The sequence below is a fragment of the Penicillium citrinum genome, assembly GCF_028827155.1.
Source record: "Penicillium citrinum strain IBT 23319 chromosome Unknown utg000008l:1.0-2707905.0:1.0-2709502.0, whole genome shotgun sequence".
Classification (NCBI taxonomy): domain Eukaryota; kingdom Fungi; phylum Ascomycota; class Eurotiomycetes; order Eurotiales; family Aspergillaceae; genus Penicillium; species Penicillium citrinum.
This window is the reverse complement of record NW_026622693.1, coordinates 976,592-994,057: the sequence shown is the minus strand read 5'-3', so window position 1 is coordinate 994,057 and position 17,466 is coordinate 976,592. Positions and strand designations below refer to the sequence as shown.

Here is a 17,466-nt window from a genome sequence, read left to right as displayed (position 1 = left end):
AATTCAACTAATGAGAGGGGAATCTATTCTTGAAACCGAATTAATTACATGTCAATAAATCAGAACCCAAATGAGAATTTTAGGGAATTTCAAATAACCCGCTTCGCTTAGAAATCAGTCCAGTACATTCAACTGTTCAATGGAAGCTGCGCATTCGGTGGCGAGCACTTGTGTTACACCAGTCACACTATTTTTTAATTTCATTAGAATAGGTCACTCAAGGGGTATCGAGATTCTGAGGGCTTCTGTCTTACCATTGTAGCTGAGCAGCCCTCGTTGTGTTCAATACAATAGTCACCCGAACAGCTTTGGCAAGTTCGTTGGCAGTCCCGTTTACAGGATGCACACTTAGAGAGGTCAGTTACACAGCCAAGAGAGGAATATGAAGGCAAAAATGATGCTTACAGTTGGTCCACACTCCCAGCAATCTTTACTCACACCTCGTTGCAATCGCTGTGACACAGGACAATCAGTATCAGTGCAGTACCAAGTCGTGATACAAATACATACCACATGCGAGCCCTGTGGACGTACCGCAGTTTGATGCGGAGATAGATTTGCCCTGACGTGCTGAGGATTCTGTAAACAATTCTCGCAAAACCATTTGTTGCATCGGTGACACCACCGGTCTGTGAGACAATCTGTACAGCGTGCAATCAATACCGGATGCTTTCCGGGGATTAATTCAGGTCGCTTGGCAGCTACAACAGTCGACTTGTGTATTGGTGTTGGTCCCAGAAGCGGGAATTGAACGTCTGCACTCTGGCCCCAGATTGCTGGTCCTTCGGGGGAACTATGGCATCCATCGCAGCCCCGGGGGCCCAGGGCGACAGTCGCCACTGCGGGTCCGAGCATGGGGGCGTCTGGGGGTGGATTTGACTCGTCTTCCGCCGCATACATATTGACATCATGTCGTGGTCCTCGGCAAAGGACAGTATCAAATGCTATGATGCCCTCGCATTTCTGGATTGTTTGTGCCCAGCCGTCTTCCAGGCTGTGCTTGAAGAGCTTGCCGGTTGAACTGTACCATTCGTTTTGATGCGGTTTGCGGGTCACTGTGACTGTCGTCGATTCCTCTTCTTCGTTATCGGATGAAGTGGCCGAGGAAGTCTGGCTTGGACTGCGAGAGTTGCCCAGACGGTCACTCCACCAATCTCTATACCGCCGTCGTCGAACCACGGGTCGTGGGGTCGAGCGCATGGGTGAGAAATGATAGATTGCTTTGACGCGAGGGGTTCCCTCGGGACGGCTTGGACGAACGGCGTATTGTATAGTTTGCATCAATTTACGCTCGTTTAGATGCTTGCATTCGCGGATGGAGAGTATGTTGATGTTGAATCGATCATTTAGTATAATTTCAGCGACCAGATCTGCTGGTACAGAGAGACCATCCAAAACCAGAGTGCGCACGTCTTGAAGTATAGAGCTTCTCTCCAGACTAACGAAGATCCGCTGTAAGGGCATCGAGTAAAATTCATCCTCGGTTTGGGTATCATTTTCTTGAGGCGTTGCATCTTTGAGTTGTGCGCCTTTGCAACAGGTTAGATCTAGATGTCGGAATAAGTATGGCGTTTGGGTGATCATATGATGAAGATGTCGTGAAGATGCTCCCAAGGCCATCATCGAGGGCACGGAGAGATATGGCGCCATCTGATCGAGGATCAAACTATTCGATAACATATCCTCGAGTGGTGCCCGTCGAGGAGGTGTCTGGTATGTCTGAGCACTGGCAATGGGTGTTGGGGTAATTTCCAGAGGGCTCAACTCGCGCACCATTGGCTCAAATCCCAATTCCTTGGGCGTGAGTCGTCGGGAGCCATAGAAATCGGGTGCTCGACCGATGAGATTCTGACGATAAGCCTCCATAGCACCGACGGCGATTTCATCAGTGAGGCCAAAGAGCGGTGGATGGGGTTGAATCTCTTGAAGAGCCGCACGGGCTTTAATGAGCTCGGACTCGAGCAGATGAATTGTTGATTGTAGGAGGGCAGGCATGGCGTCGGGACTTGGATCAATGGCAGAGATCAAAGAAAGCCACAGATCTGTGGACATAATATTCTTCTTTATACTTTGGGGGTGTACAGTCTGGGGTAGGAGTTGGGTAGGAGAGAGAAGAAAGACAGGCTGGATGAATGGAAAGAAAAGAAGAAACAAAGAAGCTCCGGTGGGTCAATTGAGGGTACTTTGATACATTGATATATGTATTATATCTTATACGGAGTAGAGTGATGGCATACCATAAATACTAAAGAATACCTTGGATGTCTTGTCTTTTCGCAAGGGGTGATGTACCTGAAGGTACATCGTATACTCTCTACACTATAGTGTACATCTGTATTTAATGTATTGTACTGTAACGCCCCACTGATCCGCCGGTCACGCGGGACTGAACTGCTCCACTTTGTTCTTCTCCGAAGTGGCGAGATGCACGCTATCGTGGCCCAATAGTACAATAGACAGGGGCTATCAAGACGGTAGATCTAAAATTCTTTTGATCTTCCGGAACTGTTGAGGGTATGCCAATGTTGCCAAGTAAATAGCTGACGCTGGGGAGATCCGCCAAGCGGACTGGTATGTTGATCATATCAGGGATGATTATGTAGATTAGGCTGTACAATCATACAGATAGAGTAGAGTGCATACTGTCGTTATACAGTAGTCCGTACTAGATGTACCAAGTAGTAACTAACTAACTATACACGGAATAACTACTCCAGGATACCCCGGCAGTAGACTAGCCACGCTTGGGTGTCGGTGAGTGATCACCCCACGAATCGGTTTAATACCCCATACAACACGGAGTACTATGTACATAATGTACGTGCTACTAGTTAGTTATCCAGTATTACGATTAGTGAGTAGATTGAATTATGTCAAAGATATGGTCATATCTAGAGCCTGACTCCAGACTCCAATTGTACTCCGTACTGGTTGATTGTTGCCAAAGTACTACTCCGTATATGATCCTAGGGTACTCTCTACTGATACTAGTACATGCATACTCTCTCCTCCACTACTTCCACAGCTTCGACACGGCCACCTCCTTGTCATCATGCTTATTCAAGATCTTGGCCGTCGCGAGGTCAAAGTCTTCCTGTGTAACATGCACCCGACGCTCACGGAGCGCGTACATACCGGCCTCTGTGCAAACGCCCTTCAATTCGGCTCCAGAACACCCGTTCATCTTCTCCGCAATCTTGGTCAAATTGATACCACGGGTCAGGTTCATCGATCGAGAGTGGATTCGTAGAATATCGGCACGAGCTTCGACACTATAAGCCATTATAGTTAGAATTTGCTCTGTAAAGTTGTAATCATAAAAATGGTAAGAAAAAGGTCACTCACGAAGGAGGGGGAAATTCGATCTTGCGGTCAATACGCCCTGGTCGCAGCAGTGCAGGATCCAAGATATCTAGTCGATTGGTCGCCATAATAATCTTGATGTTCTTGGTCGGCTCGAATCCGTCCAGTTGGTTGAGCAACTCCAACATTGTCCGTTGCACTTCCGAATCTCCACCACCCGCCGAATCTATCCGGCTAGAACCAATGCTGTCGATTTCATCCATGAAGATGATACTTGGAGCATGTTCACGGGCCATGACAAACAACTCACGCACCATTCGACTACCTTCACCAATATATTTCTGCACCAGTTCCGAGCCGCTAACTCGAATGAATCGACAATCGGTGTGGTGGGCGACTGCTCGAGCGAGCAAGGTCTTACCAGTACCGGGGGGACCGTACAGAAGGACACCCTTTGGCTGTGCGATACCCAGAGACTCAAACAGCTCGGGATGCTTGAGACCGAGCTCGATCACCTCCTTGATTTCCTTGATCTGTTGGTCTAAACCACCAATCATATCATATGTACTGTCAGGCACCTTCTCTACCATCATCAGTGAGACCAGCGGGTCGACGGAGGATGGCAGCATTTTCTCGAGCTTGTAAGAATCGGATAGAAGGGCGACTCGCTTGCCCACGGTGAGTTTGCCAATGTCCACGCCGTCGGCGATATCCACCACTATGAAAAGCGCGTCAGAATGAAAGAGACCAATAATAATGATGACATTGAGCGGATTAAAATCCTACATACCGTATTTGCCTTCCGGATGCACCTTCACCAAGACCTTCTTGGTGCTCATCACCTTGACGACTTCGCCAACGTATGAGCCAGGTTGTTGGAGCAAACCAAGCTCTTCCCGCAGCAGACGCACTCGGGAGTTATAGTCATTGCGTTGAGCTTCTAATCGCCGAAGAACTGCCTGGCCTTGGATGATCTCGAGCTTCATGCCCTCAATCTTGTTGCGGTAGTAGTTGTCCAACGCCATGGCGAATGGATGGGATGGAGACGGGACAATTCACAGCGATGATGGGATCCAGAAGACTCGCGCGTCCAGGTCCTCCTGTCGTATTCCGATACTGGGGGGTTTGAGGTAAAAAGGGGACGGCGAGAGGATGGATGATGGAACGACGATGACGCTGTTGATGGTAGCAGCTGTGGACCAGCTCGAAGCTGCAAGCACATGACTATGTGGCCTCAGTGATAAGGCTAGTAATTATGTGCAAACAGTGCAAAGTGGATCATCCTTAGTAATTATAATATTATGTCAGCAATTCTATCGATCTTCTTCGATTCTTCCAGCCAAATCAACATCAACTCTTTCATTTCAGGGTTGATGCAATAGAATGGGTGATTATAACACTTTATTGTGACATTCATGATATACAGTAGTCCATCTCACCCATACTGTAGGATTGTACTTCTCTCAAGCTGATATTTCGAGGCAGCAATATTGCAAACCAATCATCAATTTGTCTTATTCAACAAGCGCAATAAACGCCAAGTTTCTTCGTAACTCAGACTGATTCACTTCACAGCAGCTGTAGGACAGCCAAGTATATATTCATAAATGCCACATAATTTTCCAATCCATACTCCATACTCTAGCACTCCGTACTGTAGTTTATAATTATACAGTCAACCATGGATCCATCGCATATTCCATGACTCTATTTGACCCACCGTCAGGCATCCGCCAAGCGTGATTGGCAACCGTTGAAAGGTCATCTGGGAAGCTCTCCACGCGAACCCTGCGCAGCTCCCTTCTTCCACTTCCGCTTCTCATCTGAGAAGTCCTCGAGGTCGATTTTCTGCTTCGGTATAATCTGGTGTACCCCGCAATGTAATCGGGCTGTCTTCCTTTCTTTTCTCACTTTTACTAAGCTCGATCTACGCGGGTGTGAGTATATTATCTCCTGTTGCCTGTTGACAGCCTTGTGGCCGATCCATCCGCCTCAGAAATGGCGGACAAGAGAAACATCACCAACCCGGACAACTCATCGTCTCGTCCCTCGGGTCCTTCGGCTGGTGATAATTCATCGACTTCATCAATACCACCTGTAAGGACAACGGGTTCGACCCGCAGAACATATGGTGAGATTATCCGTTTGAACAACCCTGTGTAACCTCACAAAGAAAAAAAAATCCCAAAAAAAGAAAGAAAAGAAAAAATGTCCGTTAACGCTAGGGCTAATAATTTCTGGAACACAGGAACCCTAGATGCATATCCCGTCGAGTCAACTTCTGAAACACGCCTCGACGAGCACGACGACCGATCCAGTCGTCCATTCCCGCCTACCTCAACAGCTCCCGATAAGCCCAGAAAACCCTCCGTTACTCGACGCATGTCGTCCAAACGTCAAGTTCCCCATAAGGGTCAGGAATTTTCCACCGATGACGATGTCAACGAGGTCGAAGAGGATATTGCTTCCCACCAAGCCTCGACCACCCAACCTTCTCCTCGAATCCGTCCCTTGCGTGCGCAAAGCTCCACCCTGAGACGTCGACCAAGTGCCCGACCAAGTCCATTGGCGCGAGGTGAATCGGAGAATATCGGTGTAGATGATTTTGGTTTACCGAATCCGGGACTTGATGCTTCGATAGAAAATTCCGTCGTTGCGGGAGTCTGATGACGAGGACGACGGTGATGGGAGTGTTGGAGAATCGCCCGATTCTGACGAGGTGGATGATGATGACGAAGAAGACGATGATGCGAGTGACGCTGAGAGTTTTACCCTCAAGGACCGTCAGCAAGCTATCAATGAAACCCATCCGTTCGGAATTAGGATATGGAAACCTGCTCTGTACAAGAAGAGCCGTTCGGTGGAGAAGACAGCGGAAGGCGATATCCATTCATCCCCTGGAGGGCGCGTCAGTCCTATACTGTTCATGACCAATATTCTTTGGTCTCTTGTTTTTGGCTGGTGGCTTGCGCTGGTGGCTCTACTGGCTGCACTTGCTTGTTTCTTTTTCTCCTACTCTTCCAGTGCCGTGGCATATGGGAGAGTCTTTTCCGGATTATCGCGATATCTGCTCTACCCATTCGGTTCCTTTGTTCTGCTTGAAAGCGATGAACATTATGCGGAGGAAGATGAGGGTGAAGGACGCAGTATCAGCGAGTATGAGCAATGGCAAAATGGTGATCTGGAACATGGACGACTCTTCTTCGGACCTCATCGGGACCGTTCTCTCATTGGTCGTCGCCGAAATAGTGTTGATTCGGCCAGTGAACATGACAGTCTGCTTGGTCGAACACAGCGTGGTGAACGCCAACATTCGGGCCTGTATCCTCACTCCAAGCGCCGTCTCTTTGGTCGTGGGGAGTGGAATACGGGCAGAGTTGTATTCTTCATTTTCTTCTACTTCCTGGTTGGGCCATTGTTGGTCATGGTCTCGCTCGTCTGCTGGCTGCTTGTCTTTTGGATCCCAATGGGTCGAGTAACGACTATTCTTGCTAGCCACCTCCGCCGTCATCCTCTCGCATTATCATTTCACTCTGACACATCGTATGCGAGACTTAGCTCAGGCTCCTCATCACCATCTATTCTTCTGTGCACATATCGAGCAGCGGGAACCAGATACTGGAAGTACACTATCGATGGAACGAACATTTTCTTCATCAACCTGCTGAGCGTTGTCGTCTTTGTGATCGCCGATTACTATGTTCTGGGAGAATTCCTCGGCATTCAATCCTGGCTAACGCACCCAGGATTGATCTTCACTCTGGCTCTCTTCTCTGTCATCCCTCTGGCATATTTCATCGGACAAGCCGTTGCTTCGATTTCGGCTCAATCATCAATGGGTCTAGGTGCTGCAATCAATGCGTTCTTCTCGACTGTCGTGGAGGTTTATCTCTACTGCGTGGCTCTTTCTGAAGGAAAAGCCCAACTGGTCGAGGGAAGTATCATTGGTAGTATCTTTGCTGGTGTATTGTTCTTGCCCGGCCTTTCCATGTGTTTCGGAGCTATCAAGCGCAAAACCCAACGGTTTAATGTCAAATCTGCCGGTGTGACTTCGACGATGCTCTTGTTCGCTGTCATTGCTGCCTTCGGCCCTACACTTTTCTACCAAGTTTACGGCAGTGTAAGTATTTCCTGTGCTTTTTCGTTGATGGATACCTTGCTAATTTGCAAATCTCTATATAGCATGAACTGAATTGCCACGCGTGTGCTGGAACACTGTCTACACTGAATCGAGACTGTCGCCAATGCTATTTCTCCCAAACCTCGGCCGTCCAGGACTCTTTCTTCCAAAAGGCCGTTCAGCCTTATGCATGGTTTGCTGCTCTCTTACTCTTTTTATCATATATCATTGGTCTTTGGTTCACTCTTCGAACCCATGCTGCTTTGATCTGGGCCACCGAGATGGAAGAGAAAAAGGCCGCTCAGGCCGCTCAAACAGTGCAGGCCGCCCAAGCAGCTGCCACCGATGCTTTCCCATATGAACCGAGGCATCTGCTCTTCTCTGGTGGTATCGCTGAGGCTTCTGGCGCGGGCCCTGGCAACAAGGACTCTATTCGGGAATCCCAGCTGTACAAGCGCATTGTAGGCCAATCACTTAAGCACTATGGTCTAGACGATGGCAATACTTCGGCCCAGGGTGAACAAACAGCCGGCGGTGGCTCAACATCCGTCGATGCCAAGGGTAATACACCTCATTTGGTTCCCCCTCGAACAGCCGACAATGACCGCTGTCCTGTACCAAAGGCGATAAGAGGTCTTACTGGTGAAGATAACGAACGCTTAGTTCGTCAGGTCACCGAGGTAGCGGCAACAGCTGCTGCAGTGGCAGCTCGAGACGCTGCTCGCAGTCGGAAGCCACCCGGTCATCATTCTACTGGACGTCAAGCTGGCAGGGCTATGGCAGAGCAGACTAAGCCTGCTGCCGATGAGCCCGATGCTTCTGGTTTGATTGTTGATCCTAATGCGCATGCAGCTGGAGGAGGCCACGATGCCCCGAACTGGAGCAAGGCGAAAAGTTCCATCATTCTGTTGGGAGCCACGGTTCTTTACGCCATTATCGCCGAGATTCTAGTTAACACTGTCGATGTGGTATTGGAGAACGTGGAAATTGATGAAAAGTTCCTTGGCATCACTCTTTTTGCTCTGGTGCCCAACACGACTGAATTCCTGGTATTGTCTTCTTCTACCCTCAACTTTGCCCTTGACCTTTACTGACCCCCTACTTCTAGAACGCCATCTCGTTCGCGATGAATGGTAATATTGCCTTATCTATGGAAATCGGTTCCGCGTACGCACTGCAGGTTTGCATGTTACAAGTGCCCGCTCTGGTCCTCTTCAGCGCTGTGTTTACCAGCTCCCTTGAAACAATCGATATCGAAAAGTATTCATTCAAGTGAGTCTCCGTCCATGACTCGATTTTGACCCTCTTCGCTAACGTGTTTACCAGCCTCATTTTCCCCCAATGGGATATGATCACCGTGATTTTATGCGTTTTCCTCCTCTCCTACGTCTACGGCGAAGGGAAGAGTAATTATTTTAAGGGCTCCATTCTCGTCCTGACCTACCTCGTCATCATCGTCGGATTCTACATGTCCGGCTGGAGTAACCTAGAGAATATGGGTGTTGACCGTTTCGATACCCTTGCTTTGGGATCCAGTCAGTCCCAGAAATTCTATACCGTCGGTCGCACGCATGCTGGCGTGGCTTATTAGGTTCGATTGGACATAGCTTGATTTGTTTTCCGTATCATAATGTTCTATTGCATAGCGGTTTTCAGATTTGCATAATGACTTTTCTTTGTTCCTCTTTGTTATGACTGCTTTTTGTCTGGTTCCTGGTGCTCTTGTTGATATCAAGGGCATTACATAGAATGCTACCTGAGTACTGGCTGAATATGAGAAAGTCTACTATTGAAGTTGGTAATAATTTCATATATCAGCTTTTGCAATGTCACTCCATGAGCCATCATCACAGTAGACCAAAGGAAACACATGCATCCATGAATGTCAATCTAGCTTTCAATGCTTCCAGAGACGGTCCCATTAACTACTACCAGTGATACTAGTAACAGCTATAGACTATTGACCCCAATCCCCAATAGCATCGTCAATCAATCGTCGATATTCCCGCTGTCGATTGCACTGCTCCAAAAACACCTCATACTTCGCCCGTAAGAGAGCTTTCTCCTTCTCATCCTCCGTAGGAACAACCTTTCTGCCAGGTTTACTCATTCGATCCATAATATCCCACAAATCCTCTGTTCTACCCTCCGAATCCGCACTAGCTGCCTTCGCGCCTAGCATAGCCGCACCGTGACAAACCGCCGCGTGGATATACTGCGGTATAACGACCGGCATTTCACACGCAGACGCAATGAGTCCAACAAGAATATCATTTTGACACTGTGATCCAGACATGAAGATCGACGTCAGGGTGTGACCAGCTTCATTCATCGTTTGCACAATCTGTCTCGTTTGAAGGGCGATGAATTCCAGTGTTGCGTAATAATATATCGCCAATCCATCAACTGATTTATCGCTCGTCAATCCAGATACAGAACCACTCATCTTGGGATCTGCGATAGGCGAACGATTCCCCCATAAATCACCGTAGAAGAAGAAATGTCGTCCTAACCAGGATATGCTTGGTGCAGACTGATCTGATGCCATCTCCTTCAGGTGTTCGTTCAAATACTCGTATATATTCGTATTATACGAGTCCGCAATCGAAAGAGCCTGGTTAAAAGCCGGATGTGTCTCGATAACATGTTTCAATAACTCCCCTGTAGCAGACTGACCCCCCCTCCGCCATCCAATACCCCGGTATAATCGTATCACGATATGGGCCCCAAACACCATCCACGAAAAGAGCCTGCGAAGACATCGCCAAATGACAAGTCGACGTCCCTGCAACAGCAGCAAGACGAGATAACGCCTGCGTCTTATCACTTTCCAGAGCCTTGCTATTCAATTGTTCGGTTTCCAGAGTCACTTTTGCTCCTACCGTGCCTATCCATCCGGCATATGCGTCGATAACTCCACTTCCAATAGCAATACCAGCAGGTAATCCTAATTCTGCGGCGGCTTTTTCGCAAAGGTAACCAGATAATTCTCCGGCACTCAAGTAATTTCCATTCTGCGGGAATATTGTCAGCTATTTCAGATTCTTGTTTTAATTTATTTCCAGGGGCCGACTACCCCGTCAACGCCGCCCATGCGTTTGAAATTATCGTCTTTCAATTCGCCTAGGCCTATTTCATTTAAGAAGTCCTCCTGCCACCCTTTTACGCTTCCGTCAACGCCAACGGGAACGTATCCTTGTTTGCAAACTGCGCTGCAAAAACTTCGCTTGTTGTTACCTGTTGCGAGGTGGGTGAGTGCATCTGCTAAATCGTAGAAAGCGCATTTATCGAAAAGGTCTGGTGGCATGTGGTTCTTCAACCAGAGGACTTTGGGAACCTCCATTTCAACGGACATCGTCCCACCTACATAGCGGAGAAGATTGTGATTTGTAGCGTTAATTTTTGCGGCTTCTTCGACTGGACGGTGATCTAGCCAGAGAATGATGTTGCGGTCAGAATCAAAATTAGGTCCTGTTACGGAAATTGGCTCGTCTGTTTCGTTGTTGAAGACGGCGAGAGAACATGTTGCGTCGAAGCCTATACCCCGGACTGTTTCTGGGTTGATGTTTTGTTCATTGATGGCTCTTTGAACTACCGTGCAGATACATCGCCAGATATCTGTGGTGGATTGTTCCTTGGTATTGTCAGTTGGGACTGTTTATAGTCTGGAGTGTCTTGGGATGAGATGAAAGGGGTGATACGTAGAATCCGTGTTCGGGTTGCCAGAGTCCGATATTCTCGGAGGCTAAACCGACAATGTCGCCTTTGGCGTCGATGATACATGCTCGGGCACTACCAGTTCCCACATCAATTCCGATGAAATGATCTAATTGAATTTGGAGCTCCTCTCGAGGATCACTCGATGCCTGGCGAGAGGCCTGACGAGAGGGACGACGGTGGGGTAAAGAAGTCATTTCGTCGCTAACCCTTTTCGCTGGAGTATAGTAGAAACGACGAGGGGTCTTTTACTGGATGTCAGGGGTTTTCTTCTGATTTGGGAATATTCAGATGCATCTAGGGTATTTGTGAGCAGAAGATGGCAAATGGCAAAAATGGCAGCAATCGTTGAGTTTGCAGTGGCTTGTGGGGAAGAGGACAAACACGCTTACCCGGTCGAAATGGCAATGGTTCAGTCTGACTCTTCCCAGTGTAAATTGTATTTTCTAGTCTCTTTCACCTTTCATCTAATATCACATATCAACCTCATTAATCCCTTATAATCCCATTTAAATCCCATTTGAATCCCAATCGATACAATTGATACTGTATACATCCATTTTATACTCCAAAAGCACGTGGACCCGCACGGACCCGCGCATCTTCCAACTTCGCCGAGCTTCAACTTGCATTCTTCCAACATCAACCATGCATCTCCAAGCCATTGTCGGAGCAATCTCGCTCCTAATCGTCTCCGTCTTATCCGATTCCCTCCCCATCTCCTCAGACATCTTTTACTGGCCCGTTGGTGCGCCGCAACCCTCCGTCCTCGCCCGCGTCGCCTACGATCCAGCAACACTCACCTCCAACGTCATCTCCTATAACACGCCTAAAACAGGCTCCGATTCTACCGATAACTTGATTCGCATCGGATTTTACACTTCAACGCCGAGTAATTCTAAACAATGGGTCGGTAGTCTTGTCTCTCTGTCTGCGTTGACCGATAAGAATCAACCTACACTGCGCCTACATCTTGGACCCGCGAATGAGGTATACCATGTTGACCTAGCTGCGTCCGATAAGGGTCATTCGGGAGTGGAATTGGTGCTCAGTCAGCCTGGCGCGCAACCTCATTTGAACCGGCCTGTTGTTGTCAGACCAGATGGTGGTGAAGCAGATGTTGTTGAGGAGAAGACCTTTTTCCAAAAGTGAGTATCCCTGGATAAATGATGATGGCCTCAGGCGGGGGCTATTGTGACACATGCTAATGATATACACTTCTGCTAGGTATTGGTGGGTTCTTTTGATTATTGGGTTCTTGAGCTTGGGTGGCAGTGGCGAGGGGCAGTGATAAAAGCAGATTGTCTCAATTATATTTCACGATCTATACCTTATCAGGTCTATCCGGTATGGTCTGCACTTTGTACGAGTAGAACTGAATTTCTCTACCCACGGGCTTGCTGGCGTGGTATCTTATCGTCGTCGGCTATCCCCAGCGAGACTAGATTGTCTGTAATCCATCTAATGCTGAAGCTCTTGGATCTAATCTTGTGAATTCGTGTGATATATTCATCTAATGTACATCTCGAATAAGAATAACAGAGGAAGAACCGCTATGTGATTGATATAAACGCTTCCACCCCTAAGCCAGGAAGACTGCCAAATGGGCCAGAGAATTTGCTCCACAAGACAATAGGAAACGGAAAGCAAGCGCATCAAGCCACGCCGCAGTTTTTGTTACTTCAACTGCAATTATAGTTCCGGGTTAAGCTGGTCTGTCCCTATCAATCGGAATCGATAAAATTGTCTTCGAGGTCTGCAAGTTCCTCAACGACTTCGCCTCCCTTTCCATCCGGCTTCAGATTCAGAATCATCATCCCTCGATCCGTGATAGCCCAGAGTTCGTTTTCGCCCCTTTTCCTTGGGAACTCAAGCTGAAAAACAACAGCATCCAGCTCGATCACAATTGGTGGTAACATGATTACCCCATCAGGTGTGCGCCATGATTCAGGGTATGCACGTCTTTCATCCCCGAAGATGATATCATTTGGTCGCAAAGCCCAGACTGTCACAGTCTTCCAACTTGCCGCAGCAATGCGAGTGCCACGATGGGAAGCAGTGATCAGGGATCCGTGTGAAGTATTCAATTCCCGATAGCCATCAAGTCGTGCCATGATCTCCCACTGATCAAATCGCCTACCCCGATCAAGATCCACCTCATGGTTACAGTTCAAATATGTACAGTGGGCTTCTGACCTCAACAAACATGCCACTGTCCAGTGCTCCACGCGATGAGTAGCAATGCCAACAGCGAGATACTGCCAATGACATCGTATGTCCGGGGTTATACTCCCAAGTTTGTGGGTGCTGTAAAATGGAATATCGATCGAGAATTGCAGGGACAAGGTGTCTGAAAATCTAACCTGGCATGCGTTCGCGCTGAATTTTGGTGGTGAAGTGATCGTGTCGGGGATTCTTTGAAATGCACTGTAGAGAGTATTTCCCCTGTTGTAATGGAGCATTTGTTGACCCTTATCATTGAACGCAAGTTTCGTTGTCGGTCTTATCGGCCTTTCCCCAGAGTTTTCACTGAGAACGTAAGATTTATAAACCCCATCTAATAGCCCGTCAGAAAGTCAACCAAATGCGTCTAAGATTGGTGCAAACAAACAACATAATCCGAGTCTTTCATCTTTGTCCACAATCCAATCTCCGTTCCCATCTCCTCCAATACGGGTATTGTACAGTACCACGTGGTGATCGTCAGCGCGCTGGCGATGCTGCCAGGAGATCGCAAAGCCATGTTTATCATTCGGGAGCATATCAACTTCCATATCGTCATCAATCTCACGTGAACTTGCAAAAGCAATAGGCTCATAATCCTTCTCCTCGGGGAAACTGTAAATGATAGGCCAGGCGGATGGGTAGTACGGACGGAATTCGAGGAAAATATCACCACCAGAGGAAGATTGCATAGCATGTCGAACGAAAGGGTGGCTAGTGTCGGTCTCTGGGTCGTCAAACGGTCTAAATCGATGCAACATGTATATGCCATCTGCGATATCCTCGGGAGTCACATGTGCTCCATGGCCGGTGAATAATATTTCAACCGTACCAAACTTATTTGCTGGTGATGACACTTGATCACTGATCCCTGGGCCATTGGCAAGATCATAGACATTTTGATCACCTTTGAAGACCAGCTTTGATGAGCCATGTGCAGAGTTGCACTCAAGTATGGATGCCCGAGCGTCAAGCACCTTATCCTCGAAAGTGATGAGCTTTCGCTGGCAGTGGAATTCTGCCCCGAAAAGATTCCGGTACGCTCGTTGGAGCAGCCTCCCAAACAGAGCCTTGGTAGATAGATCTGATCCAAGATCAGGAATCGGTTTAGGTTCGTCTTCGTTTTGGACTTCGTCTTCATCCACAACTTCGTCCTCATCCTCATCTCCACCTCCGTCACTATCTTCATCTTGTTCAGATTCATCTAGATCGTCGAGTCCATCTAGATCTTCATCTTCAATATCGTATTCGTATTCGTATGGTTCTGGAGATTCAGATTTTCCAAGCTCATACTTATTCTCAAGCGCATCACTGGTGATACCCCCAGGAACTTGACTGAGTTGATATTGAATAAGTTGACGATTGCTCAAAGCAGCAGCCAACAAAGCGCGACAGCTAAAAGTAAGCTGCAAGAAAGTAGTTGTGTCGCATTCACGCAGAATGAGCTGGACTAGCTCAGTCGGAAGTGAGAGAAGCATTTTGGGCATACCTTATTTAACCTGACACTCTGTCTGTGCTAGCTAGGTCAGTACGCCTGGGAAGAGATGTAAGAGGGAAGAATTGATAGAAGGGCAGATGGGAGATGTCGGTGGAGGTTCATGTTTATACAAAAGTCGGAGCGGGAGTGCACGTTCCGCGTGTTGCCTGCAGGCAGCCGCGGGTGGGTCTGTCTGAGCCTACATACACTTAAAGCATGAAGTATAAAAAGTATTGATGCTTGAAGATATATAACTAAATGATATTTTTAGTATCTGCACTGTGGTAGAGTTGGTGAGATATTCATTTTTTATCAATACAGGTAGTAATTTATATACTTATAAAATATTATTACGAGACCTTGTTCTTTGGACATATAAACCACAAGGTTGTGCTTCGTATATCCAACCAACAATGGGAGTCCGGCGATAATACTTATGCCTATTAGGTGGTGGATAATTCTTCTTTATTTATCGTAGGGTTGTGGAACACCTTTTGGTAAATACTGACAGAACTTTTACTAATAGTGCACATCAAGAGCAGCTAGGAACGGATGTCCAGCGTGAAATTCGGAAGCCATCATGACCTAGAAACTATCCGTTGTAAGATCCTGGCTGTAATATAGCTATATGATCGGCCGCCCACCGGCATCCACCGGCACCCCCCAAATTTTCATTATATCAAGTTATATACTGTGGAAAGTATCCAAGTGCCGGAGAATTTTAACTTATCTAGGAAAATTCACATTACTCCTCGCCTAAAGCTCTACTCTAGCTTACACAGATATACGCTACTACTTGATCACTGATATATGGGAAGAAGATGGCATCTACTTTTGAAGTTCTTGCAATGATTCATCGATTAATAATTACTTCTTCAATGTCAGAAGACAGCGTGTATTTGCATTGAAGTACAAGAATTTATCAGCATGATGCAGAAGTGGGTCAAAAATATTTCCCAGGATACTTAAGTACCACAATATCCACCTTCAAGTTGGTTTCCTTTGTATATCTAGGATCGGTATACACGCTGTACTATACCCTGACTACCACCCCAAAAATTCATTTGAGTTCGAGTATTGCCTCATCTTCGAGCCCGCCACTTCCAAGCACGTGGAGAAAATCCAGCTATATCATCATGAAGGAAGCAATTGTCAAGAAAGATATTTCAGTCGACATCGTCGATTCTCCCATCCCAAAGCCGGGACCTGACCATGTGCTAATCAAGGTTATCATCGCTGGTAGGTACTGCTCCAACATAACTACTATAAACCTCCTGCCACAAGGGAATTCATCTCGTTATGAACAGTTTCCATGTATTACAATGGCAATTGCTTGATCAACAGCTAACATAAAACATCAAAAGGTTCCAACCCAAAAGACTGGAAACTGCCCTACCTACGCACTCCCAATACGAACTCCGGCGACGATATCGCCGGCACCGTGGAAGCCGTAGGAGAAAACGCCGTCGGGTTCAAGAAAGGAGACCGAGTAGCCGCATTCCACGAGATGATGACTCCACACGGTGCCTTCGCCGAATACGCCATTGCACCCTACTACACAACCTTCCATATCCCCAACTCCACATCCTTCGAAGAGGCCGCCACAATTCCTCTAGCAGCGTATACATCGGTCTGCGCACTGTTCCAAGAACTTGAGATTCCGGAGCCCTGGTCACCAATCGCCAAGGCTGCGGGTAAGAATGGTACTAAGCGTCCTCTCATCGTTTACGGAGCTAGTACCGCCACTGGAGCCTATGCTATTAAACTTGCAGCGGCGGCTAATGTTCATCCTATCATTGCGATTGGTAGTAAGCGAAGTGAATTCGTCAACCCTTTTCTCGACGCGAGTAAAGGAGATACCCTTGTCGATTATACCGCTTATTCCCGCGACGAAGAACTGATCAAAGCCATTCAGGAAGCTGTCAAGAAGGGAGGTGCCCCTGACGGCCGCTGCTGGAAGGCTTTTGATAGCGTTTCTGAAGATGATACGATTCGACTCGTTACTAAGGTCATTGCCGGCCCGCCGGACGCTGCTGGTCGGAAGCCAAAGGTGACTAACATCCTTCTCAAAACTGAGGTTGAGGATTCCGACCCGAGTGTTGATATTGTATTCTCCATGGTCGGTCAAGTTCACTACGATGATGAAAATGACAAGCTTGTTGGTGTCGTATGGGGTGCGGCATTTGCTAGGGGCTTGCGTGAGGGTTGGTTAACTGGCCATCCCTACATTATGGGCTCAAATGGTCTTCAGGGATTATCTGAGGGCCTTACAGGTCTTAGGGATGGAAAGGTTCGTGCGCAGAAGTTCTTAACTCGTCTGAGTGAGACACCTGGTGTAAACAACTGAGTCGATTAAGTAGTTCAATGATGCCTGCCGGCCTGAAGCGCATACTCCTGGTAGGACACTGATTTTGAATTAACCAAAACGTGGAATGCGTTGAATTTATACACAAGTTGACCAGTAATTTGGGTAGCGTTAATTGAAAGAGGTATTCTTAGTAGCCGTGGAGTCGTAGATGGGCCACTGGGAGCTGCAAGATTCCAAGGTTAGATTCAAGTCCATGTTGATACTGATTTTAGAACGAGACATGAGCTGGTAGAGAAACGATGGCCATGACGTGAGAAA

The 17,466-nt window shown here is 47.5% G+C and overlaps 7 protein-coding genes across 7 annotated transcripts; 3 read left to right on the top strand and 4 right to left on the bottom strand.

The window, feature by feature from the left end:
- Positions 1–114: 114 nt before the first annotated feature.
- N7469_008815 (uncharacterized protein) lies at positions 115–1,995 on the bottom strand (the record flags this gene model as incomplete). The annotated part of the gene is made up of 4 exons (XM_056647733.1): positions 115–187; positions 255–347; positions 406–428; positions 511–1,995. 4 exons carry the CDS (start codon positions 1,993–1,995, stop codon positions 115–117), a joined length of 1,674 nt encoding a protein of 557 aa, XP_056497498.1.
- A 1,018-nt stretch (positions 1,996–3,013) lies between these two features.
- N7469_008814 (proteasome regulatory particle base subunit RPT6) lies at positions 3,014–4,369 on the bottom strand (the record flags this gene model as incomplete). Its single annotated transcript, XM_056647732.1, has 3 exons — positions 4,094–4,369; positions 3,346–4,021; positions 3,014–3,272 (listed from the first exon to the last, which is right to left on the bottom strand). The coding sequence occupies exons 1-3, from the start codon at positions 4,326–4,328 to the stop codon at positions 3,014–3,016; spliced, it is 1,170 nt and encodes a 389-aa protein (XP_056497497.1). The 5' UTR covers positions 4,329–4,369.
- A 932-nt stretch (positions 4,370–5,301) lies between these two features.
- N7469_008813 (calcium/hydrogen antiporter) lies at positions 5,302–9,014 on the top strand (the record flags this gene model as incomplete). The annotated part of the gene is given in 6 exon segments (XM_056647731.1): positions 5,302–5,434; positions 5,552–5,952; positions 5,966–7,423; positions 7,486–8,472; positions 8,532–8,695; positions 8,750–9,014. The coding sequence occupies 6 exon segments, from the start codon at positions 5,302–5,304 to the stop codon at positions 9,012–9,014; spliced, it is 3,408 nt and encodes a 1,135-aa protein (XP_056497496.1).
- Positions 9,015–9,380: 366 nt separating this feature from the next.
- N7469_008812 (FGGY-family carbohydrate kinase) lies at positions 9,381–11,337 on the bottom strand (the record flags this gene model as incomplete). Its single annotated transcript, XM_056647730.1, has 4 exons — positions 9,381–10,037; positions 10,096–10,437; positions 10,500–11,057; positions 11,125–11,337. 4 exons carry the CDS (start codon positions 11,335–11,337, stop codon positions 9,381–9,383), a joined length of 1,770 nt encoding a protein of 589 aa, XP_056497495.1.
- A 451-nt stretch (positions 11,338–11,788) lies between these two features.
- Positions 11,789–12,431, top strand: N7469_008811 (uncharacterized protein; the record flags this gene model as incomplete). Its single annotated transcript, XM_056647729.1, has 2 exons — positions 11,789–12,288; positions 12,368–12,431. 2 exons carry the CDS (start codon positions 11,789–11,791, stop codon positions 12,429–12,431), a joined length of 564 nt encoding a protein of 187 aa, XP_056497494.1.
- A 433-nt stretch (positions 12,432–12,864) lies between these two features.
- On the bottom strand, positions 12,865–14,841 carry N7469_008810 (F-box domain protein; the record flags this gene model as incomplete). Its single annotated transcript, XM_056647728.1, has 2 exons — positions 12,865–13,697; positions 13,752–14,841. 2 exons carry the CDS (start codon positions 14,839–14,841, stop codon positions 12,865–12,867), a joined length of 1,923 nt encoding a protein of 640 aa, XP_056497493.1.
- Positions 14,842–15,976: 1,135 nt separating this feature from the next.
- Positions 15,977–17,187, top strand: N7469_008809 (zinc-binding alcohol dehydrogenase family protein; the record flags this gene model as incomplete). The annotated part of the gene is made up of 2 exons (XM_056647727.1): positions 15,977–16,079; positions 16,205–17,187. 2 exons carry the CDS (start codon positions 15,977–15,979, stop codon positions 17,185–17,187), a joined length of 1,086 nt encoding a protein of 361 aa, XP_056497492.1.
- Positions 17,188–17,466: the final 279 nt, after the last annotated feature.